At 41.2% G+C, this 23,664-nt stretch overlaps 1 protein-coding gene across 3 annotated transcripts in view; it reads left to right on the top strand.

Annotated features, from left to right (window-relative positions):
- Positions 1-23,664, top strand: part of CD99L2 (CD99 molecule like 2) — a 92,323-nt gene that overhangs the window by 41,119 nt on the left and 27,540 nt on the right. For all 3 annotated transcript variants that reach the window (XM_045883691.3, XM_045883692.3, XM_045883693.3), the window contains exon 2: positions 19,839-19,898. In XM_045883691.3, coding sequence (XP_045739647.2) covers positions 19,839-19,898 — 60 coding nt within the window. The remainder of the gene's footprint in view (positions 1-19,838; positions 19,899-23,664) is intronic.

Here is a 23,664-nt window from a genome sequence, read left to right as displayed (position 1 = left end):
AAAAGGGGGGAAGCCAGTCCCGGAAGGTGAGGGAAGACAGAGGCCAGTTGGGCATGTTTCTCTGGAGGAGTTGTGGAAGTCTCCCCTGAATAGCATGGCCTGCAGGATTGGATTTCAGGAGAAAGGTCTGGGTTGGGGAACGTATAGGAGCTGCCATGGGCTGACTGTGCCATTCTCCCTTTACATGGGCCTGGCCAGGTGCTAAGGCTGAAATCTTGATGGGCGTGTCCAGTGTAAACTCAGATTCCACCTCTGAGCCTGCTCATGAACATGGGTGGACCTCGTGACATGATTGCTTTACTTTGCCTCTGAAGTTAACTGGGTAGATCAGGCTTTCTGTCCAAGCCGGCTCTTTAAGGGGCCATGATATGAGCCAGGCTTCATCCAAACACATCTGTACTACATAATGAACTGTCTTACAGGATTCTCCTGTTGAACCAACTTGAAACCCCGCCCCCCCCAAGTAAACCTTTTAGTGGATTCTCTTTCTCTCTAAAATGACTGGGTTGGACTACGTGATCTCTGCGGTCCTGTTCAGCTATGCCTGGCTCTGATTTGGAAATCTCAATCTATGCAGCATCAACCAGAGACCGCTTCCCACCTCACTTAAGAAATCGCGCAGGTCTCCACTTTGACGTTTATGTTTATGTTGGCGGTAGGGGAAGGTAATGCCATGTGCATTATTAGTCAAGAGCCTGGGGTTTAGAAGTTTGGGGATGGCCGGTGATATTCGTGTGACATAAGCTTGGGAAATCAAGGCACATGAGTTGGATCTAAAGGTTCATCAGACGTGGGGTGAGTTCAGATCAGAATGTGGCTTTGTTCTCTGCATCTTTTAAGCTTTTGAACATTTTAATCAGACTCCTGTAAGCTGTTTATTCATGTGTATGTTTCGAGGGCCTCCTACTTAATAATAGGTCTATTACTAGGTTTTACTTAATGTCAAATATAATAATCATAGCTAATATTTGAGAGATTCGTATGTGTTAGAGACTGTGCTAATCCTATTCTGTATGATGACCAGTGTCTTCCTCACACCCGCTTAACTGTAGTAGAGTCTGATGAGGAAACAGGCACAGAGCCATCTCTTGCCCGGGGATTTTCTGCTGGGACCCCAGCGCCCGGGCTGTTTGGCTCCAAAGTACACCAGTACTGATATCCTCACGTGTTGTCTTGGAACAGCCTTGGACCAGAGTTGGGCTCCAGTTTTTGGTGTGACCCCAGCAGAAACACCCTTGGCAAGGCACTTAGTGTCTTGCACTGCTTCTTAGAAACCATGGCCCTGGGGCGCCTGGCTGGCGCAGTCGGTTGAGCCTCTTACTCTAGATTTCGGCTCAGGGCATGATCTCACCGTCCTGAGATCCAGCCCTGCCTTGGGTTCCGTGCTCAGCAGGGAGTCTCCTTCTCTCCCTCTCCCTCTTCCTCTCCCTCTGCCCCTCTTCCTGTGCACGTGCTCGTTCGCTCACGCTCTCTCTCAAAATCTTTTAAAAAAAGAAAAGCAACTGTGGCTCAGCAAGCAGTGTGCCTTAGACCCCAGTTTCCTGCCACATCACGATGGCACTTTCCTTGTCCATGGAGGCTTTGCTTCTGTTATGTCGTCCACCTTATTCCATGGGGAGATTGAGCCATCGGGTGTGATACCTTCGTTTTACACCTGGGGGACAGGTCACTTCCATGACTTCGAGCGAATGCTCCAGGACCCCTACTCGGTGAGTGACAGAACGGGTACAAGGCATAGTATCTTCTGGTTCCAGGGTCATTTCTATTTCTGCTACCAAATGATTAACTGCTGAGGCCCTCAGGTTCCCGCCTGAGAGGGCGTCTGATCTCTGAGGTCCTGGGGTGCCCCTTGCAGAGCTGAATGCTGACCACAGTACCTGCAGACAGCTACTGCATTTCTTTTTGAGCTGTAATTCCCATAACCTAAAATTTGCCATTGTAAAGTCTACAGTTTAGTGGTTCTTAGCATACTCACCACCATCTCACTGTACAATATTTCCACTACCTCCAAAAGAAACCCCATACTTATTGGCAGTTAGTCCCCCCTTCCCCACCTCCCTCCACTCCATTTTTTCTTCAGCCGAGGAGTCCCCTGCCTGTCAGCTCTGACTTGTATGGAAAAGGTTACCCTTCCAGGCACCTTTGGGATTTCCTCAGAACAGCCTTCATAGACATTTACCCTTCCGTGTGGAAAGGAGGAATGAGAATGTCCTTTTTTTAATATATTATTTATGTATTTGAGAGAGAGAGGAGGGGAGGGGCAAAGGGAGAGAATCTTCAAGCAGACTCCCTGCTGAGTGCAGAGCCCAAATCTGGGCCCTATCCCACAACCCTGAGAATCAGACCTGAGCCAAAATCCAGAGTCTGCACACTTAACTGACTGTGCTACCCAGGCGCCCCCCGAAGACTGTCCTTTAAATCAACAAAGTAACTTAAGCAATTTGTGAAAAAAAGTCCTCCTTCCACCTTTTAAATCAAGCTGCTTGCCATGTACGTAGGACACTTGGATGCTTCCTGGAAATCTGTAAACAGACTTTTGGCCGCGGCACCTTGCCTACCAAGTTCCCCTTTTACACAGGTACCTGGAGCCAGGTGTGGCCCTCGAGGACCTGAAATCAACCGTCTGGCTTACACACTGTAGATGTGGGTAGTGGTGGCTGTTTTGGTCTGAAATGCCAATCCCTGCCTTCACATCACCATTGTCCTCTCTGGGACTGCTTTAAATTTATTCATGGAACTAGTGGGAGCTCAGGTGGCAATAGCTAAACCCATTTAGTAATCAGAATAAGAGGAAAACCATTTTCATGTTCCCTTGCAATGCTGCAGTGCTTAGCTAACCCAGAAGATATTACTCAGCGTGCTTCGAGGTGTAAAAGCATAAATTTACCAAGACAGATGTGTTCAAATCTAGATTGAGGCAAGAGTTAAAGTGGTGCAAAAATTCAGGGAAATCAGCGACTAGCATAACTTAGCATTTTGGGTTTGCTGTCACCCTCTCTAGCACGAGGCGGGAGAGGGCTACCTTACTTGTTTGTGTTAGGGAGAGAAATTACTTCCACCAGAGACATTTGTAAAATTGACCATGCGTGGCAGTGGGTTTGTTGCAAGCAGTTTTCAGGAATGTTCCCGTGGTAGGCAGTAGGGAGGTATGAAGTTGTTTTTCCCAACCTGCAGGTTTTCCTTTTATGACTCACAGCCCCAGTGGCCCCCTGCCAGGGGGGCAGGGGAAACACAGGGCTGTCCAAGCAGCCACATCCCATGAGGTCTTTATCATAGGAAGGTGGAGCATCCTTATTCCGTGGCTCGTTTCAGGTTAAATCAAGCTGTGACCCCCCCCCCCCCAAGCAGGCTCAATCTCTTGGGACTGACTTTAGTCTCATTCCTGAACCCAGGTGATCAAGGGGCTTGTGCCATAGTCCTAGTTATTGGGTCATGGTTTGACCCCTCAGGTCCAGATTTGATTCTGGCCCATCTTCCCGTGGGTCTTCCCTGCATTTTGGTACCGGCTGCTCACTGTTGACTAACCCATTTGCTCTTTGATAAGTAGCTCCGTTCTTTTGGAGTTGTGGTATAGATTCAGGTGCTGGCCCCCATGCCCAGCAGGTGCGTGTTGTTCTGGACAAACAAGTGTAGCACTGGTATTTACGGAAGCTTCATTCAGACAAACAAAAGGAAAATCCTGAGATGACACGTCTGTGATTTACCAGTCTCAGATGTCCCTTGTGTTCTTAGTCATCCACAGAAAAGGGTCAAGATTTTAAAACCTGAAAACCAAAGCAGTTTAGGTATTACTCATTTAGAATTTGTACTGAACCCTTTCAAAAAAAAAAAAAAATTGAAAGCTGCTTGTGTGTAAAAAGGAAAACGGTAGAAGAGAACCCATCCTTAGAGAGCAGGGGGACAGGTGTGACTGGGCACTCGAGAGCACCCACCCATCTCCCTGGCGGAGCTGGAACTTTGTGTCTGAAATCTTTGGCAGCCAGGGGTCCAGGCTGCCTCTGCAGTTCTTAATCCAGCAGGGAGCAGACACGCTCCTCTGCAGGGAGGACTTTACTCTTGGCATGAAACCCGAATGGATTTGTCACCGAAGTACTAACAGGTCCTCTCCACTGGTAATTCTGTGGGAACAGATCAAAGGTCCTCTCACAACACCGAGACCAAGTTTGGTTAATTGCAGTGAACACACCTTCAGGTGTCAGGCCTGTTTGGCATTTGCATGGAGACGACCAGGTCCAAGTCCCTGCTTCAGGCAGCTCACTGGCTGGAGCAGCACTGTCCAGCAGAACTTTCCGTGATGATGGAGATGTTCTTTGGTCCTGTCCAGCACAATAGTCGCCTGCCACATGTGGCTACGGAGCACTTGGAATGTGGCTAGTGTGGCTAAGAAACTGCATTTTAAAGTTTTTATTGCATTTTACTTTTAATGACACAGCCACATGTGGCTAGTGGTTACCAGGTTGACCATAAGGGACAAATGTTGGGGCGCCTGGGTGGCTCAGTCAGTTGAGCATCCGACTCTTGATTTCAGCTCAGGTCATGATCTCAGGGCTGTGGGATCAAGCCCTAGTGTTGGGCTCCACGCTCAGCATGGAGTTGGCTTGGGATTCTCTCCCTTTCCCTCTCCCTCTGACCCTCCCCGCCCCCTAAAAAAAAAAAAAAAAAAAAAAAGGCAAACCTAAACCCCTAACTGGGATGCATGTACTTTCAGGATGAACTAAGTGGAATACGTGGGAGGGAGAGATTAATTCATCAAACCCAAATGCAAGGCTACTGGGGGCACATCAGGTGGAGCCTCTCCTGGATCGGACATTTCAATCAAGGCGTTGGCAGGTGCTGGATCCCAGCCAGTTCTAACAAGGGCCTGCTGTGTCTTGTTTCACAGGCCTTATTAAAATGCACCCTTAGCTTTAGACACCAGTCACGGTGGGTCACGTTGCAATATGAGATCAAGTTTGTGTTTCCTCCCAAGGGGACAAAATCTACTTCAGGACAGACAGAAGCTGCTAGGGTGTCTGTGGGTAGAACCAGCACTTTGCTTATCAAATGGATCTTCTTAAGGGCACGTACAAGTCCATGGGTAACATCTCCAAAATTCTGCCTAATGTCAAAGGACATTTTCAGTCAGGCGTTACCAGCTCACTACATGCCTTTTCCATGAAAAATTCTTTGTGGTCCTCTGCACTGGAATGAGGCAACTTTTCTGCTGAATACTTGAGCACTGGCCCCCCAGGTACAGTGCTTTGGGGCTTGTAAATTTAACCTGCGATGAATCAGCCACTTTCTAATAATGTGTGCCTGGTGCCCGAGGGTGAGTCAGTGTCATTAATGTGGAGGGTTCCTGTCTGCCTACACCCAATGTGAGTTGTTAGAGATTGCATACAAAAGATCTAGAACACGACCCTGTTTTAGGCCACTTGAGGTATGGTATCTCTCATGAGAATACTTGTTCCCATCTTGATTTTGGCAGCTGTGCTTGATTGTAGACTCTGAAGAAGTCTTAATTAGCTCTGGATGTGGATTGATGCTGAATGGTTTTGTCCACAGATGGTTTGGGTCCATTGAATCCAAGGTCACTGAGGGTTTAGTAAATACTGCAAAATTGTGTTCTCTTGCTCTTAACTCTTGATGACATATAGCAGGAAGTACCAGCAAACATTAGGGGAATGGCTCAGGCCAAAAACACATTGTTACTCGTGCAAGAAGTTAATTGGAAGAATGAATGTGTGCTTGCAATTCTTGGGTGAGAAAGTAGGGATAGAGTTTTGAAGGAAGACCCAGTAGAGTGATTGCCTTATGATTTTGGAGGGGTTGATCCGGAACTTTTAAATTGTCATCGTAAGAGAAATATCTGTACCTGATTCAAATAAATCAGAGAAGGCTTTAAATTAATAATACAGTGCTCCTTCTCCCTGACCCCTATTCTCATTCTTTTTAATGGACTTCATTTTTTTATAGCAGTTTTAGGTTCACAGTAATATTGAGCAGAAGATAGAGTTTTCATATACCTCCTGCCCCCACACATGCACAGGCCCCTTCTTATCAACACCCCCCACCAGAGGTACGTTGGCTATAGTTGATTAACTCGAAGTCCCTACTTCAGGGTTCACTCTTGGTATTGTAGATTCTGTGGGTTTGTACAAATTTATATTGATGTGTATCCACCATCAGAGTATCATACAGAATCTTTTCACTGCCCTAAAAGTCCTGTGTCCCATGTATGCATCCCTCCACCCCAACCCCTGGCAACCACTGACCCTTTTATTGTCTCCATAGTTTTGTCTTTCCGGAATGTTACATAGTTGGAATCCTACAGTTTGTCACTTTTATGATTGGCTTCTTTCATTTAGTAATATGCATTAGAGGTTCCTCTATCTTTTCATGGCTTGATAGCTTTTTTTTTTTTTTTAAGCATGAAAGAATATTCCATCGTCTCGATGTCCCACAGTTTATCTGTTCACCTACTGAAGGAATCTTGGTTGCTTCCAAGTTTTGGCAATTATGAATAAAATTCTAAACATCTGTGTGCAGGTTTTGTGTGGACCTAAGTTTTTAACCCCTTTGGGTAAATACCAAGGAGTATGATTGCTGGATTGTATGGTATATATGTTTAGTTTGGTTAGAAACCACTAAGTTGTCTTCCAAAGTGGCTGTGCCATTTTGCATTCCCACCAGTAATTAATGAGCTTTCCTTTTGTTCCACATCCTTGCCAGCACTTGGAGGTGTCTGCAGTTTGGGCCATTCTCATAGGTGTGTAGTGGTAGCTCGGTTTTGGTTTTGTGTTTTTTTTCCAAGTATGATTAACATACAGTGTTATGCTAGTTTCACGTATACATTCTAATGGTTCCACAGTTCTGTACATTACTCAGTGCTCATCCCCTCCACCTGTTTCCCCATCCCCTCCCCATCCTGTCTGGCAACCACCAGTTCTCTGTAGTTAAGAGTCTGGGTTTTTTGTTTGTGTCTTTTTCTTTGTTGTTGTTTCTTTGTTCATTTGTTTCGTAAATTCCACATATAAGTGAAATCATATGGTATTTCTCTTTCTCTGACTGGCTTATTTGTTAACATTATACCCTTGGGTCCATCCATGTTGTTGCAAATGGTGGGTATTCATCCTTTCTGATGGCTGATTAATATTCCACTCTACTCTGTTAATTTTACTAGTCTAAATACCCTTTATAAGTGGGATCATACAGTATTTGTTTTTTTCTGTCTGACTTACTTCATTTAGCATGATGCCCTTTTTTTATGGCTGAATGATATTCCTGTGTGTGTGTGTGTCTTTATCCATTTATCCATCAGTGGACACTTAGGTAGTTTCCCTGTTTGGTTATTGTGAATAATGCTGCAATGAACGTGGGGGTGCAGAGATCTCTTTGAGAGCGTGATTTCATTTCATTTGTATGTGTACCCAGAAGTGGGATTGCTGGGTCGTAGTAGTTCTAGTTTTCATTTGTTGAGGACGCTCTGTTTTCCACAGAGGCTGTACCAATTTACTTTCCTACTAACAGTACATAAGGGTGCCCTTTTCTCCACATTCTCGTCAACACTTACCTTGTCTTTTTGATACTAGCCATTCTAACAGGTAGGGGCTGATCTCACTGCAGTTTTGGTTTGCATTTCTCTGATCATCAGTGAAATTGAGCATCTTTTCACAGGCATGTTGGCCATCTGGATATCTTCTTTGGAAAAGTGTCTATCCAGAACCACATAAGTGGACCTGGATCCTAGGTCTGCAGGGGATGATGAGGCACCAGGGGCAGCTGGGGTGCAGCCCATTTTTAAATCAGGTTAAGTTTTAAGCATTCTTTGTATATTTTGGATAATGGCTCTTTATTAGATGTGTCTTTGGTAAGTATTTTCTCCCAGCCTGTGGCTTGTCTATTCGGTCTCCCAGTAGTGTTTTCCACAGAGCAGAAGTTTTTAATTTTAATGAAGTCCATCTTAACAAGTTTTTCCATGGATCATGCTTTTGGTGTTACAGCTAAAAAGTCATTGCCAAACTCAAGTCATCTAGGTTTTCTCCTATGTTGCTTCTAGGAGATTTATCATTTTGTGTTTTATATTGTGAGTCTGTGATCCATTTCGAATTAATGTTTGTGAAGGATGTAAAGTCTAAGTCTAGATTCTTTTTTTTTTTTTTGCAGGTGGTTGTCCAATTGTTCCACTCCATTTGTTGAAGAGACTGTATTTTCTCCATTGTGTTGCCTTTTCTCCTTTGTAAAAGATCAGTTGACTATATGGGTCTATTTTGGGGCTCTCTAATCTGTTCCACTGATCTGTTTGTCTCTCTTTTGCTAATACCACACTATCTTGATTACTCTAACTTTATAGTAAGTCTTGAAGTTGGGTAGTATCCTCCCACCTTGTTCTTTTCCTTCAATATTGTATTGGCTATTTTGGGTCTTTGTCCTCTCCACATAAACTTTTCAGTTTCTCCATATCTACAAAATAACTTGCTGACATTTTGATTGTGATTGCATTGAATCTATAAATCAAGTTGGGAAACTGACATGTTGACAGTATTGTGTCGTCTTATCCATGAACATGGAATATCTCTCCATTTATTTAGTCATTCTTTGATTTCTTTCATAACAGTTTTGTAGCTTTCTTCATATAGATCTTACACATATTTTGTTAGATTTATACCAGGTATTTCTTTTTGGGGGCTGCTAATATAAATGGTGTTGTGTTTTTAATTTCAAATTCCACTTGTTCATTGCTGATATATAGGAAAGTGACTAACCTTGTATCCTCCAACCTTGCTGGAGTCACTTATTAGTTTCAGGAGTGTAAGGAGGTTTTTTTTGTGTGTGTGAATCCTTTTGGATTATCTACATAGATGATCATTTGCTCTTGAACAAAGACAGTTTTTATTTTTCCTTCCCAATTAGTATATCTATTTCCGCCCCCTTGTCTTGTTGCAGTAGCTAGGACTTCCGCTACGATGTTGAGAAGCAGTGTTGAGCAGGGACATCATAGCCTTGTTTCTGATCTTGGAAGGAAAGCTTTAATTTATCACCATCAAGTATGGTGTTAGCTGTAGGGTTTTTGCAGATATTCTTTTTCAAGTTGAGGAAGTTCCCTTCTATTCCCAGTTTACTGAAGGTATTCCATTCTTTTAAACAGCTATATAACATTTCATTGTATTGAAGAACTAGGTTTTATTTAATTCTTCTTTGATGAATACTTGGTCTGTTTCCATTTCTTTTTGCTATTTTAAGCAGTACTGTTGTGAACAACCTTGTACATACCTCTTTGGGCACATGTGCAAGTATTTTTCTGTAACAAATACCTAAAAGTGCAATTGCTGGGTTGAGAGATACGCATATTTAAATTTTAATTTTTTAAATGTTGAAATAATTACAAACCTATAGGAAACTTGCAAATACAGTATATGTCACTTCCCTCCACCAAATCATCTGAGAGTAAGTTGCTTCCCTGATGCTCCATCACTACCCCCGCCAACATCTACAATATAACTTGAGGGTACATTTCCTTCAAACAAGGACATCCTTTTATATATCCTCAACATAACCATCTGGATCAGGAAATTAATGTTGATGTGTTACTACCACCTAATCCTTAGACCCAATTCAAATTTCACCAGTTGTCACAATAATGTCTAATAGAAGGAATTTCCATTTAATGATCACCTAGATTTCCCAGTTTTACCACATTTGCCCCGGTATGTATAGGTGTGTCTAAATATTTTTTCAGAATCATTTCAGACTCCGTCACAAGCATGATGCTCATTACATCTTAATACTAAAGCATGCATTTCCTAAAAACAAGGACACTTTCTTCCCTGAGCACAGTAAATCCATCAAGATCAGGAGTTTGACATTGATCCAGTATTACCATCTGGTCAATAGACCTCTTTCAAATTTCATTGTGTCCCAATAATGCTCTTTATAGATTCAGGATCCAATCCAGGATCACCTGTTGGATTTAGCTGTCACAATTTCCTTGATCTCTGGGATTGCCGTTCATTGCTGAAAGCTGTTACCTCATGTTTTGTCCATTTTATAGTGTTTACAATGGAAGGGCTAATCTGACACCAGTTCTCCATCATAGCAAAAAGCAAAAGTCTGCTTCAGAATTTTAGAAGCTAGGTTATTAAATGCTATGACTATTTTCTTGGTGGATTATATGCTTTATAAAATACTGCACTTTTCCTATTTAGAGGTTGGGATCTTGAGTTTCACCTTGTCATATTAATATTGCCACATCTGTTTCCTTCCTGTTAACCTTTACCTGGTATATATTTCTCTATTATATATTTCTATATATGTATATATATATATTTCTATATTATATCTTGCCAACAGCATATAGTTATCTTTTTATTCCATTTATCTTTTGATAGATTTACCCTCTTTACACTCATTTTTAAAAACATATAATTGCACATATTCTTGTGTTAAAGTTCATGTTTTCTGTTTAATATGTTTCTTTCTGTTTGGTGACTTTAGTTGGATTGATTTTTAGTTGTTGGTGTTGACCTTTTTTTCTTGAATGAGCTAGAGGTTATATATCCTAAATATCTCTTCTATATCCTATACATCTCTTAATATTTTTTTTTGCTCTGGGAAATGGATTTTTAAAAATAAAGTTTATTTTTAGAACAGTTTTAGATTTACAATGCCAAGCTAGTACAGAGAGTCCTCATATCCTCCATATTTGGTTTCCCCTATTTTTAGCATTTTACATTAGTGTGGTACATTTATCACAACTAATGAACCAATATTGATATACTATTATTAACTGAAGTCCATACTCTATTTGGATTTTTTGTTTTTTATCTAAAGCCCCCCTTTTTTGTTGTTGTTTGTTGTTCCAGGATCCAATCCAGGGTACCAGTGACCTGCCATTATTATATCTCCTTAGGTTCTTCAGGCTGTGCCAGTTTCTCAGACTTTAGTGTGTTTTTGATGACCTTGGTTTTGAGGAGTACTGGTCACGTATTTTGTAGGATTGGAATTTGTCCTATGTTTTTCTCATGATTTTACTGGGGTTATAGGTTTTAGAGGGGAAGACCACACATGTATAGTGGTTGTCTCATCCCCTCATATCAAAGGTATGACCCATCACTGTTGATGTTAACCTTGATCTGATGGAGTGTTTCTTAGATTTCTCCACTGTAAAGTTACTCTCTCCCCCCCACCTACCTTCTCCTACTGTAATCTTTGGAAGGAAGTCAAGACTTACGGAGTGGAGAGTTATGTTTCATCTCCTTGAGCTAGAAATCTCTATAAATTAATTTGAATTCTTCTTTTTTAACCCTTTTATGTATTTGTTTAATGTATATTTATATCAGCATGGACACATGAATATTTTATCCTTCGGATTATAATCTAATACTATTTTGTTGATTAAATTGTTCCAGCTTTAGCTGGGAGCTCTTCCAGTTGGCCCTGTGCTTCTCTGACATATACCCATAAATATCAGTATTTTAAAAAATACTTCCTGGCGCTAGAAGATGCTACAAACTCATATATTTCTTGTTCCAATCCTAGAATCTGCCATTTGTCCAAGGAGTTCTGTTTTTCTTTAATTGGAGAATGGTATTTAGAAACCAAGATCTGGGTGCTAGATGTCCTCGTTGCTACTGGGGTGTAATTGCTTCTAGGCCATCTCAGGTGACAGAGCAAAGGCATGTCTGCATACTAGCTCATACACACACACACACACACACACACGTCTATAAGTATTTCTATATGTAACCATCTGTGTGTATATTAAGCTACACATGATTCATACTGAGGTCTCCCAACTCTAATTGATCATCACATGGATCATTCTAGCCTCTTTTTTAACTTTTTTTCTTTTTCTTTAAATTCAATTAACATGTATTAGTTTCAGAGGCAGAGTTCAGTGATTCATCAGTCTTTAGTAATACCTGATCATTACATCACATGCCTTCCTTAATGTCCATCACCCAGTTACCCCATCCCCGCACCCCCCACCACTCCAGCAACCCTCAGTTTGTTTCCTGAGATTAAGAGTCTCTTATAGTTTATCTCCCTCTCTGATTTCATCTTGTTTTATTTTTCCCTCCCTTCTCCTATGAACCTTGTTTTGTTCTTAAATTGGACATATAAGTGAGATCATATGATAATTGTCTTTCTCTGCTTGACTTATTTCGCTTAGCATAATACCCTCCAGTTCCATCCACATTGTTGTAAATGGCAAGATTTCATTTTTTTGATGGCTGCATAATATTCCATTGTATATGTATACACCACAACTTCTTTATCCATTCATCAATTGATGGCCATCTGGGCTCCTTCCATAGTTTGGCTATTGTGGACATTGCTGCTATAAACATTAGGGTGCAGGTACCCCTTCGGATTGCTGCATTTGTATATTTGGGGTAAATCCCTAGTAGTGCAATTGCTGGGTCATAGGGTAGCTCTATTTTCAACTTCTTGAGGAACCTTCATACTGTTTTCCAGAGTGGCTGCACAAGCTTGCATTCCCACCAAAAGTGTAACAGGGTTCCCCTTTCTCTATATCCTTGACAACATCTGTCATTTCCTGACTTCGTAATTTTAGCCATTCTGACTGGCGTGGCATGGTATCTCATTGTGGTTTTGATTTGTATTTCCCTGATGCCCAGTGATGTTGAGCATTTTTTCATGTGTCTGTTGGCCATTTGGATGTCTTCTTGGAGGAATGTCTGTTCATGTCTTCTGTGCATTTCTTGATTGGATTCTATGTTTTGGGGGGTTGAGTTTGATAAGTTCTTTACAGATCTCAGATACTAGCCCTTTATCTGATATGTCATTTGCAAATACCTTCTCCCATTCCGTCAGTTGTTTTTCAGTTTTGTCGACTGATTCCTTTGCTGTGTAGAAGGTTTTTATCTTGATGAAGTCCAAATAGTTCATTTTTGCCTTTGTTTCCCTTGCCTTGGGAGATGTGTATAGCAAGAAGTAGCTGCGGCCAAGGTCACAGAGGTTGCTGCCTGTGTTCTCCTTTAGGATTTTGATGGATTCCTGTCTCACATTGAGGTCTTTCATCCATTTTGAGTCTATTTTGTGTGTGGTGTAAGGAAATGGTCCAGTTTCATTCTTCTGCATGTGGCCGTCCAATTTTCCCAACATCATTTGTTGAAGAGACTGTCTTTTTTCCTTTGGATATTCTTTCCTACTTTGTCGAGGATTAGTTGACCATAGAGTTGAGGGTCCATTTCTGGGCTCTCTATTCTGTTCCATTGATCTATGTGTCTGTTTTTGTGCCAGTACCATACTGTCTTGATGATGACAGCTTTGTAATAGAGCTTGAAGTCCAGAATTGTGATGCCACCAGCTTTGGTTTTCTTTTTCAACATTCCTTTGGATATTCAGGGTCTTTTCTGGTTCTGTACAAATTTTTGGGTTATTTGTTCCATTTCTTTGAAAAAAGTGGATGTATTTTGATAGGGACTGCATTAAATGTGTAGATTGCTCTAGGTAGCATAGACATTTTCACAATATTTTTTCTTCCAGTCCATGAGCATGGAATGTTTTTCCATTTCTTTGTGTATTCCTCAATTTCTTTCATGAGTGTTCTATAGTTTTCTGAGTATAGATTCTTTGCCTCTTCAGTTAGATTTATTCCTAGGTATCATGGTTTTGGGTGCAATTGTAAATGGGATTGACTCCTTAATTTCTCTTTCTTCTGTCTTGTTATTGGTGTATAGAAAAGCAACTGATTTCTGTGTATTGATTTTATATCCTGCCACTTGACTGAATTCCTGTATGAGTTCTAGCAGTTTTGGGGTGGAGTCTTTTGGGTTTTCCACATAAAGTATCATATCATCTGTAAAATATGAGAGTTTCACTTCTTTGCTGATTCAGATGCCTTTTTTATTTTATTATGTTAATCACCATACATTACATCATTAGTTTTTGATGTAGTGTTCCATAATTCATTGTTTGTGTATAACACCCAGAGCTCCATTCAGTATGTGCCCTCTTTAATACCCATCACTGGACTAACCCATCCCCCCAGTGCCTTTTATTTCTTTTTGTTGTCTGATTGCTGAGGCTAGGACTTCTAGTAGTATGTTGAACAGCAGTGGTGATAGAGGACATCCCTGCCGTGTTCCTGATCTTAGGGGAAAAGCTCTCCGTTTTTCCCCATTGAGTATGATAGTCGCTGTGGGTTTTTCATAGATGGCTTTTATGATATTGAGGTATGTACCCTCTATCCCTATACTCTGAAGAGTTTTGATCAAGAAAGGATGCTGTACTTTGTCAAATGCTTTTTCTGCATCTATTGAGAGGATCATATGGTTCTTGTTCTTTCTTTTATTAATGTATTGTATCACATTGATTGATTTGCAGATGTTGAACCAACCTTGCAGCCCAGGAATAAATCCCACTTGGTCATGGTGAATAATCCTTTTAATGTACTGTTGGATCCTGTTGGCTAGTAGTTTGGTGAGAATTTTTGCATCCATGTTCATCAGGGATATTGGTCTGTAGTTCTCCTTTTTGATGGGGTCTTTGTCTGGTTTTGGGATCAAGGTAATGCTGGCCTCATAAAATGAGTTTGGGAGTTTTCCTTCCATTTCTATTCTTTGAAACAGTTTCAGAATAATAGGTATTAATTCTTCTTTAAATGTTTGGTAGAATTCCCCTGGGGGGGCGCCTGGGTGGCTCAGTCGTTAATCGTCTGCCTTCGGCTCAGGTCATGATCCCAGGGTCCTGGGATTGAGCCCCACATCGGGCTCCCTGCTCCATGGGAAGCCTGTTTCTCCCTCTCCCACTCCCCCTGCTTGTGATCCTGCTCTCACTGTGTCTCTCTCTGTCAAATAAATAAATAAAATCTTTAAAAAAAAAAAAAATTCCCCTGGGAAGCCATCTGGCCCTGGGCTTTTGTTTGTTGGGAGATTTTTGATTACTGCTTCAATTTCCTTACTGGTTATGGGTCTCTTCGGGTTTTCTATTTCTTCCTGGTTCAGTTTTGGTAGTTTGTACGTCTCTAGGAATGCATCTGTTTCTTCCAGATTATCTAATTTGCTGGCATATAGTTGCTCATAATATATTCTTATAATTGTTTATATTTCTTTGGTGTTGGTTGTGATCTCTCCTCTTTCATTCATGATTTTATTTATTCGGGTCCTTTCTCTTTTCTTTTTGATAAGTCTGGCCAGGGGTTTATCAATCTTATTAATTCTTTCAAAGAACCAGCTCCTAGTTTCGTTGATCTGTTCTACTGTTCTTTTGGTTTCTATTTAATTGATTCTTTCTCTTCTGCTGGTGGGTTTAGGCTTTATTTGCTGTTCTTTCTCCAGCTCCTTTAGGTGTAGGGTTAGGTTGTGTATTTGAGACCTTTCTTGTTTCTTGAGAAAGGCTTATATTGCTATATACTTTCCTCTTAGGACTGCCTTTGCTGCATTCCAAAGATTTTGAACAGTTGTGTTTTCATTTTCATTTGTTTCCATGAATTTTTAAAATTCTTCTTTAATTTCCTGGTTGACCCATTCATTTTTTAGTAGGATGCTTTTTAGCCTCCACGTATTTGAGTTCTTTCTAACTTTCCTCTTGTGATTGAGTTCTAGTTTCAAAGCATTGTGGTCTGAAAATAGGCAGGGAATGATCCCAATCTTTTGGTACCGGTTGAGACCTCATTTGTGACCCAGGATGTGATCTATTCTGGAAAATGTTCCATGTGCACTCAAGAAGAACGTATTCTCTTGCTTTAGGATGAAATGCTCTGAATGTATCTGTGAAGTCCATCTGGTCCCATGTGTCATTGAAAGCCCTTGTTTCCTTGTTGATCTTCTGTTTTAGATCATCTGTCCATTGCAATGAATGGGGTGTTAAAGTCCCCTACTATTATTGTATTATTATCAATGTGTTTAATTTTGTTATTAATTGGTTTATATAATTGGCTGCTCCCATGTTAGGGTCATAAATATTTACAATTGTTAGATCTTCTTGTTGGATAGACCCTTTAATTATGATATGGTGTCCTTCCTCATCTCTTATTAAAATGTAATCTCTTACTAAAATCTAATTTGTCTGTTATAAGGATTGCCACCCCAGCTTTCTTTTGATGTCCATTAGTATGATAAACGGTTTCCACCCGCTCACTTTCAGTCTGGAGGTGTCTTTAGGTCTAAAATGAACCTCTTGCAGACAGCATATCGATGGGTCTTGCTTTTTTATCCAATCTGATGCCCTGTGTCTTCTGATTGGGGCATTTAGCACATTTACGTTCAGTTATTGAAATATATTAATTTAGTGCCATTGTATTACCTGTAAAATCACTGTTTCTGTATATCGTCTCTGTTCCATTCTGGTCTGTGTTACTTTTGGGCTCTCTCTTTGCTTAAAGCATCCCTTTTAATATTTCTTGCAGGACTGGTTTAGTGATCACAAATTCTTTTAGTTCCATTTGTCCTGGAAGCTTTTTATCTCTCCTATTTGAATGACAGCTTTGTTGGATAAAGTATTCTTGGTTGCATATTTTTCTCATTTAGCACCTTGAATATATCATGCCGGTCCTTTCTGGCCTGCCAGGTCTCTGTGGTTAGGTCTGCTGCCAGTCTAATGTTTCTACCCTTGTAGGTTACGGACCTCTTGTCCTGAGCTGCTGTCTAGATTTTCTCTTTGTGTCTGAGATTTGCAAGCTTCACTATTATGTGTCGTGGTGTTGACCTATTTTTATTGATTTTTGAGGGGGAATTCCCTGTGCCTCCTGGACTTGAACGTCTGTTTCCTTCCCCAGATTAGGGAAGTTCTCAGCTATAATTTGCTCCAGTATACCTTCTGCCTTTCTCTCTCTTTTCTCTTCTGAGATCCCAATTATTCTATTGTTTAACTTGAGGGTATCATTTATCTCTTGAATTCTCCCCTTGTAATCTAGTAGTTGTTTATCTCTCTTTCTCAGCTTCTTTTTTGTCCATCATTTTGTCTTCAGTATCACCAATTCTCTCTTCCTAGCAGTTAGAGCCTCCATTTTTGATTGCATCTCACTAATAGCCGTTTTGATTTCAGCTTGATTAGATTTTAGTTCTTTTATTTCTCCAGAAAGGGATTCTCTAGTGTCTTCCGTGCTTTTTTCAAGCCGAGCTAGTGTCTATATAATTATTATTCTGAACTCTAGGTCTGACATCTTATTTATGTCCATACTGATTAGGTCCCTGGCAGTCAGTATTCCCTCTTGTTCTCTTTTTGGAGGTGAGTTTTTCCATCTTGTCATTCTGTCTAGAGAAGAGTAGATGGATGAGAGAACAAAATACTAAAATGACAACAATGACCCCAGAGAAATATACACTGAAAAAATCAGAAGAGACCTGAAACTGGAAAAAAAAAATTAAAAAAAGAGAATCAGGCGAACAGAACAGATCCATACACATTGGATCCTGTGTGTATTGTTTCATTTGTTAGAAAACTAGATCCTAAAATTGTAAAGAAAGAAAAACTTATATATGTATAAAAATAAAATTACATACAATGAAAAGATAGAATGTAACTGTAAAAATGGAAATTAAAAGACAAAAAAAAGTATAAAGTGACAGGTGAACAGGACAGAGCAATAAACTAGATTCTGGGTGTATTTTGGTCTCTTTGTTAGAAGAAACTGCATCCCAAAATTGTAAAGAAAGAAAAACTTAGGGCGCCCGGGTGGCTCAGTTGGTTAAGTGACTGCCTTCGGCTCAGGTCATGATACCGGAGTCCCGGGATCAAGTCCTACATCGGGTTCCCTGCTCAGTAGGGAGTCTGCTTCTCCCTCTGATCCTACCCCCTCTTGGGCTATCTCTCTCACTCTCTCTCTCTCCCTCTCAAATAAATAAATAAAATCTTAAAAAAAAAAAAGAAAAACATATATATACAAATATAAAACTAAATACAATGAAAGGATAGAATGTAACTGTAAAAATTTAAAAAGACCTAAAAAAGAGTTGATAAAATAAGAAATTGGGTGTAAAAGGAATGAGAAGAAAAGTTAACATTGAAAGACTTAAGGAATCATGGGGAAAAAAAACCTGTGAATTCTATGTACTTTATTTCCCTAATGCTGAAATTCTGCATTTCTCTATGATCGTAAACTTGGTCTTAGCTGGATGTTCTTGCTGATCTTCCATGGGAGGGGCCTATTGCGTTGATTCTCAGGTGTCTTTGCCCCAAGTGGAATTGCACTGCCCTTGCCAGGGGCCGGGCTAAGTCATCTGCTCGGGTTTGCTCTCAGGAGCTTTTGTTCCCTGCAAGCTTTCCGTACAGCTTTGGAGGACGAGAGCGAAAATGGCGGCCTCCCCATCTCAGCCCCAGAGGAGCCGAGAACTCGGGGCCCCACTCCTCAGCTCCCAGAGAAAAGCAGTCAGTCATTCCCGTTCCCCAGTCTCCGGCCGCACTCTGTACTCACCCGGCCTGTGACCGTGCGTTTCTATCTCTGGCACATGACCCTGTGTGGAGTCTCTAAACCCAGCAGACTCCTGTGGTGGGCTCCTGATCTGCTCCTTCCGGGGTAAGAAGGGGAGTCTTGCTGAGGTTCTACCACTCCCTGGGCCGCTGCTTGGAGAGCAGTGGCTGGACTATGCCACAGTTTATGGTATATGGCGACCCCGAGCTGAGAGCCCACTCCTGGGCTCACTGTTCGCCGCCAGCTTCCCTGCTGCGATGCTTGGGAACTCTGTTGCACTGAGGCATCCCCGGTCTTCCTGTAACCCTAGGGATTCTGAGACCACCCTGTCCCACCTAGGGTTCTGCCCCTGCTTAGCCACCTGAGTGATGTCCCTCACCAGAGCAGACCTTTAATGTTCTGATTTTATACTCAGCTGCTATATCACTTTTCAGTAGCTGGCTGATGGAGGCTCCCTCCCCTCATGGTTTATCTTCCCATATATCGCCTGGGATTCACTTCTCTGCACCTCCTACCATGCAGAAAGTGGTTGCTTTTCTATTTGTGGAGTTGCAGCTATTCTTTTCTTTACTTCTCCAGTTGAGTTTGCAGGTGTTCAGAATGATTTGATAGCTATCTAGCTGAATTCCTGGGACCAGACGAAACTAAGGTCTCCTACTCTGCCATCTTGGACTCCTCCCATTCTAGCCTTCTCTTACCGATAATTTCCCTCTCCAACAGTGAGAAGCCTGGCTTCTACAATTCCTCACCCATTTACCTATTTGTTCAGTTCCAGTATACATACATAGTAGTTTGAGAATTGATAATATATATACCCTTGTTGGAAACTACGTGCCCATCTAGGGGAAATGATAGCTGTCAAGTTCAAAAGCAGGCAGAGTTGGGCATATGGCTCTACTTCTGAGAACAGATTCTCTTGTGAAAAGCTTTTCCCTCAAGCCTTTTAAGTGATGTGTAATCAGAGCTGCTAATCTAGATATGGATATTGGGGTCGGGGGGAAGGTACCCTGGATTGACACAATGTAGTACAGCATTTATGAGATGTGGAGTGGGATGTAAGAACCTGGCTCATTATCAGTGGAGCTTTGGACTCCAATATTCCTTGTTGCAAAAGCCATACATACTATGGAGAAGGCTTTTTTGTAAGATTGTGCTTCGTGTTCTGTACAGTTGAGCCTTCAGCCTTCTAGTGGACTGAAAACTGTGATCATTAAACTTGGTGAGATTAAACCCTACATGATCTCAAGATCCTTAACTATATCTGCAAAGACTGTTTTTCCGTTTTGCTTTTGGTGGAGATAAGTTGTTTGTAGAAGGAGATCAATTCAGTGTGTCTTTGGATGGCTTCTACCAACTTCTTTTCATGGTATTAACCTTCATGACACCCTCTAAAGGGAAACAACCGTTACAAGAAACTATTTCAGTACAATTTTGTTTTATGCAAAAATAATTAAATTTTAAAAATCTTTTTATTTTTTAGGATCTGGGGACTCTGATTTACGTCTGGAGGATGCATTGAAAGAAACTTCCTCAGTAAAGCGTGAGTAGTAAATCAAATTATTAAAAACAAACAATAGTGATTAATATGCACCACCCACTCAGAATACACACTCAAGGAAAACATTTTTTTATCTGTATTGATCGGATAAAATATGGGTGTCATAAATTGCATTATTTAAAAGAAAATCTGAATATTTAACATAATTTGTTTCCTTTGCAAAGAATACCACACAATGTGTAATAGCTAATACAGCATTTTCTCCGGCAGTGGCCTCAGAAGACTGCCTTTCCCTAGCTCAGGAAAAGATACTTTGAAGTGAATAAGAGATTTGTTTTTCCTTCTAGATTTTTTTTTAATATAAATGGCTTTTCTTAAAATGGTGTCTATACGTAATCTCTCAAATGCTAAGCTTTGTCATCAGTTTCTCTTTACGTTTTTTTGAAGAAAATTAAACCATTTTTTTTTAAGTGTGAAGGTTAGAAAGTAAAGCCGAGATTTTGTGCAACCCCCCCCCCCCCCCATCCTACAAATGTCATTCCCATCCCAGGAGGGAACTGCTGAAGTCCGTTTGGGATCTGCTGGTCCCAGATGATTTTCTGTGCTGTTACGTACATCTGTACACATAGATTGTTCAGTGTTTTTTTGTTTTACATAACGTGTAAGGCTTTTTAATTTAGTTATGTGTGTATTGTACAACTTTTTTTAATTTAATATGTATTAAAGATCTGAATAAATGTATCTGTCCATCTGTATTAATTTCCCAGGGCTACTGTAACAAAGTATTATAAACCCACAGGCTTAAACCCACAGAAACATAGTCTCTCAGAGTTCGGGAAGCCAGAGGTGCAGAATGAAGGTGTCAGCAGGACCACGCTCCCTCTGAAGGCTCGAGCTCCGCTGTGGTGACTTGCAGCTGCCTCACTCCAATCTCTGCCTCCATCTTTACAGAGCCTTCTCGTTTGTGTGGTGTCGTCTTCTGTCTCTTATAGGGGTTCTTTTTGTTGGATTTAGAACCCACCTGGATAATCCTGCATGATCTCATGTCAATATCCTTAATTATATCTGCAAAGACCGTTTTTCCAAATAGGGTCTCGTTTATGGCATCTGGGGATTAGGACTCCACTATATATTTTGGGGGCCACCGTGGAACCTACTACATTATCCATATATCCACATCTTTATATCTATACTTCAGATGTAAACTTGGGCTTCATGGAGCTGGCATTCCAGTGGTGTGGCTTTGGCCATGGCCAGTGCTGCCATTTCCTTATTGGCCGATGTGTGATTTGCTTTCATTTTGCATAATTACAAATAGGGCTTCAGTGAACATTCTTGCCCATATCCTTTGTGTATAAGTTCAGTGGAACTACCAGGCTGAAGGGTATACGTACTTTATATTTTAATAGAGTCTGCCAAATTGTTTCCAAAATGAATGTACCATTATGTATTCACTGAATACTGTTGAGTTCCTTTGCTCCCAGATCTGCACATCACCAGATTTTATTAATCAAAGGCATTTTACCAATACGATGGACAAAATCTTATGGCTTATTATGCATTTTCCTCATTATAGTGAGATGGAGCATCATTTCATATATTTATTGGCCATTTGTATTTTCTTCTTTGGTGAATTATCTGTTTCATATCCTTTCCCCATTTTTCTGCTGGTGTGCTTGTCTTTTTTTTTTATGGGTTTGAGGGCTCTCTGTATATTCTGGATTGAGAAAGGCAGGGGCTCTGGAGCCAGCCTTCCTGCGCCTGAACCCTGCCTCTGCCACTTCCACCTTGGGTGAGTCACCTGACTTCTCTGTGCCTCCATTTCCTCGTGTGTTACATGAGGTTAATAATAAGCCCTGCCTCCTAGGATTATTATAAGGATTAGATGAGATGGCCCATATGAAGCGCTCAGCACAGGACTGGTATGAGTTCAGTGCTCAGTATGTGTCAGCCATTATTATTGTTCCTTGATTTGACTGTGGCTGAGTCTCTGGTGTAAGTCAAGCATACATGAGGAATGCATGCCTGCTTAAACTGATCAACACACTAAAAGCAATTTCTGTCAAAATCCCAGCTAGAATTTTTGCTGAAACAGACAAGCTGATCCTAAAGTTCATATGGAATTCAAGGGACCCCAAATTGCCAAAACAGTCTTGGAGTACCTGGGTGGCCCAGTCAGTTAAGCATCCAACTCTTGATTTCGGCTCAGGTCATGATCTCAGGGTTCTGAGATCAAGCCCCGTGTCAGGCTCCATGCTGGGTGTGGTATGGAGCCTGCTTAAGATTCTCTCCCTTCCTCCCCACTGCCCTATGATGCTCATTTGTGCACTCTTTCTCTCTCTCTAAATAAAAAAAAAAAAAAAAATTGCCAAAACAATCTTGAAAAAAGAAAAAGTCAGAGAACTCAGACTTCCTAATTTGACAACTTACTACAAACTTGCAGTAATCAAGACACTGTGGCACTAGCATAAAGAGACCTAGAGTTCGATGGAATAGATTTGAGAATCTAGAAATAAACCATTACATCGATGGCCAGTTGACTTTTGACAAAGATGCCAAGACTGTCCAATGGGAAAAGAATAATCTCGTCAATAAATAGTGCTGGGACAACTGGATATCCAGTTGCAAAAGAATGAAGTTGGACCCCTGCCTCACACCTTATACAAAAATTAACTCAAAATGGATGATAAACCTGAAACCACAAATCTCTTTGAAGTTCATTTGCATGTATGCTGTGAGGTGAGAGCTTAGGGTGTTCTCAGGTCTTCCCTAAGTATGCTCACCATCCTATATGTGCAGGTGGCCTTTTGGATTCCCAGGAAAATAAACAGTTTATTAGCAATGACAGTTTTAATGAAATCATTTAACATCTCCCCAAATAAAATGACCAAAAAAACAAAAACAAAAACCTAAGTATAAAGACCCCCAATTAGGAAATTTATTATTTTCCTGATGGAGGACTTTTTAGTATTTACATCCCTTTCTCTGTTGTGCACCTGCCCATCTGATCTTCATCAGCATCCATCAGCCAGTGTGTCCAGGACCCATAGGAGCACCAGCATGTGATGTCTTTGGTTGAATGACATCCTCCAAAACCTCATCACTCTGCTATCCTTTTTTCCCCCTTTTTCTTTTTTTTAAGATTTTTTAAATTTGAGAGAGAGTGAGTGAGCACGCGACCAGGAGCAGGGGGAGGGGCAGAGGAAGAAGAGAAGCAGGCTCCCTGCAGAGCAGGGAGCCCGATGAGGGGCCCGATCCCAGGAACCTGGGATCATGACCTGAGCCGAAGGGAGTTGCTTAACTGACTGAGCCATCCAGGCGCCCACACTACAGTCCATTTAAGAACATTTCCATTACCTCAAAAAGGAACTGTACCCTTTAGCTGTCAATCCCCTGATTATTTCCCTCCCCCAGCCCCTGACCTGTCTCTATGGATTTCCCTCTTCCAGACATTTAATATAAATGGAGTCGTATAATGTGGACTTCATGTTTGGCTTCTTTCACTCAGCATAATGTTTTCAAGGTTCACCTGCGCTACTTTCAGAACTTTGCTCCTCTCTCCCTCCATCCTTGCCTCCACCCTCTCTTTCCATCTCCACCCCTTTTCCCTCCATCTCTTCCTTTTGCTGTGTGTGTAATCCCCTTACAGGGAGCACACTCCTGCTTTTGCCCTATAAAGCTTCCTTTCTTTTTTAATTATTTATTTGAGAGAGAGAGAGAGAGTGTGGAGAAGAGGCAAAGGGAGAGAATCTGAAGCAGACTCTGCAAAGGTGTGGAGCCCAACATGGGGCTCGATCCCAGGACCTTG

Source organism: Mirounga angustirostris, unplaced genomic scaffold, assembly GCF_029215605.1.
Source record: "Mirounga angustirostris isolate CCGP_5_RB_7025 unplaced genomic scaffold, mMirAng1.0.hap1 SCAF_11, whole genome shotgun sequence".
NCBI classification, from domain to species: domain Eukaryota; kingdom Metazoa; phylum Chordata; class Mammalia; order Carnivora; family Phocidae; genus Mirounga; species Mirounga angustirostris.
This window is presented reverse-complemented; position numbering and strand designations above follow the sequence as displayed.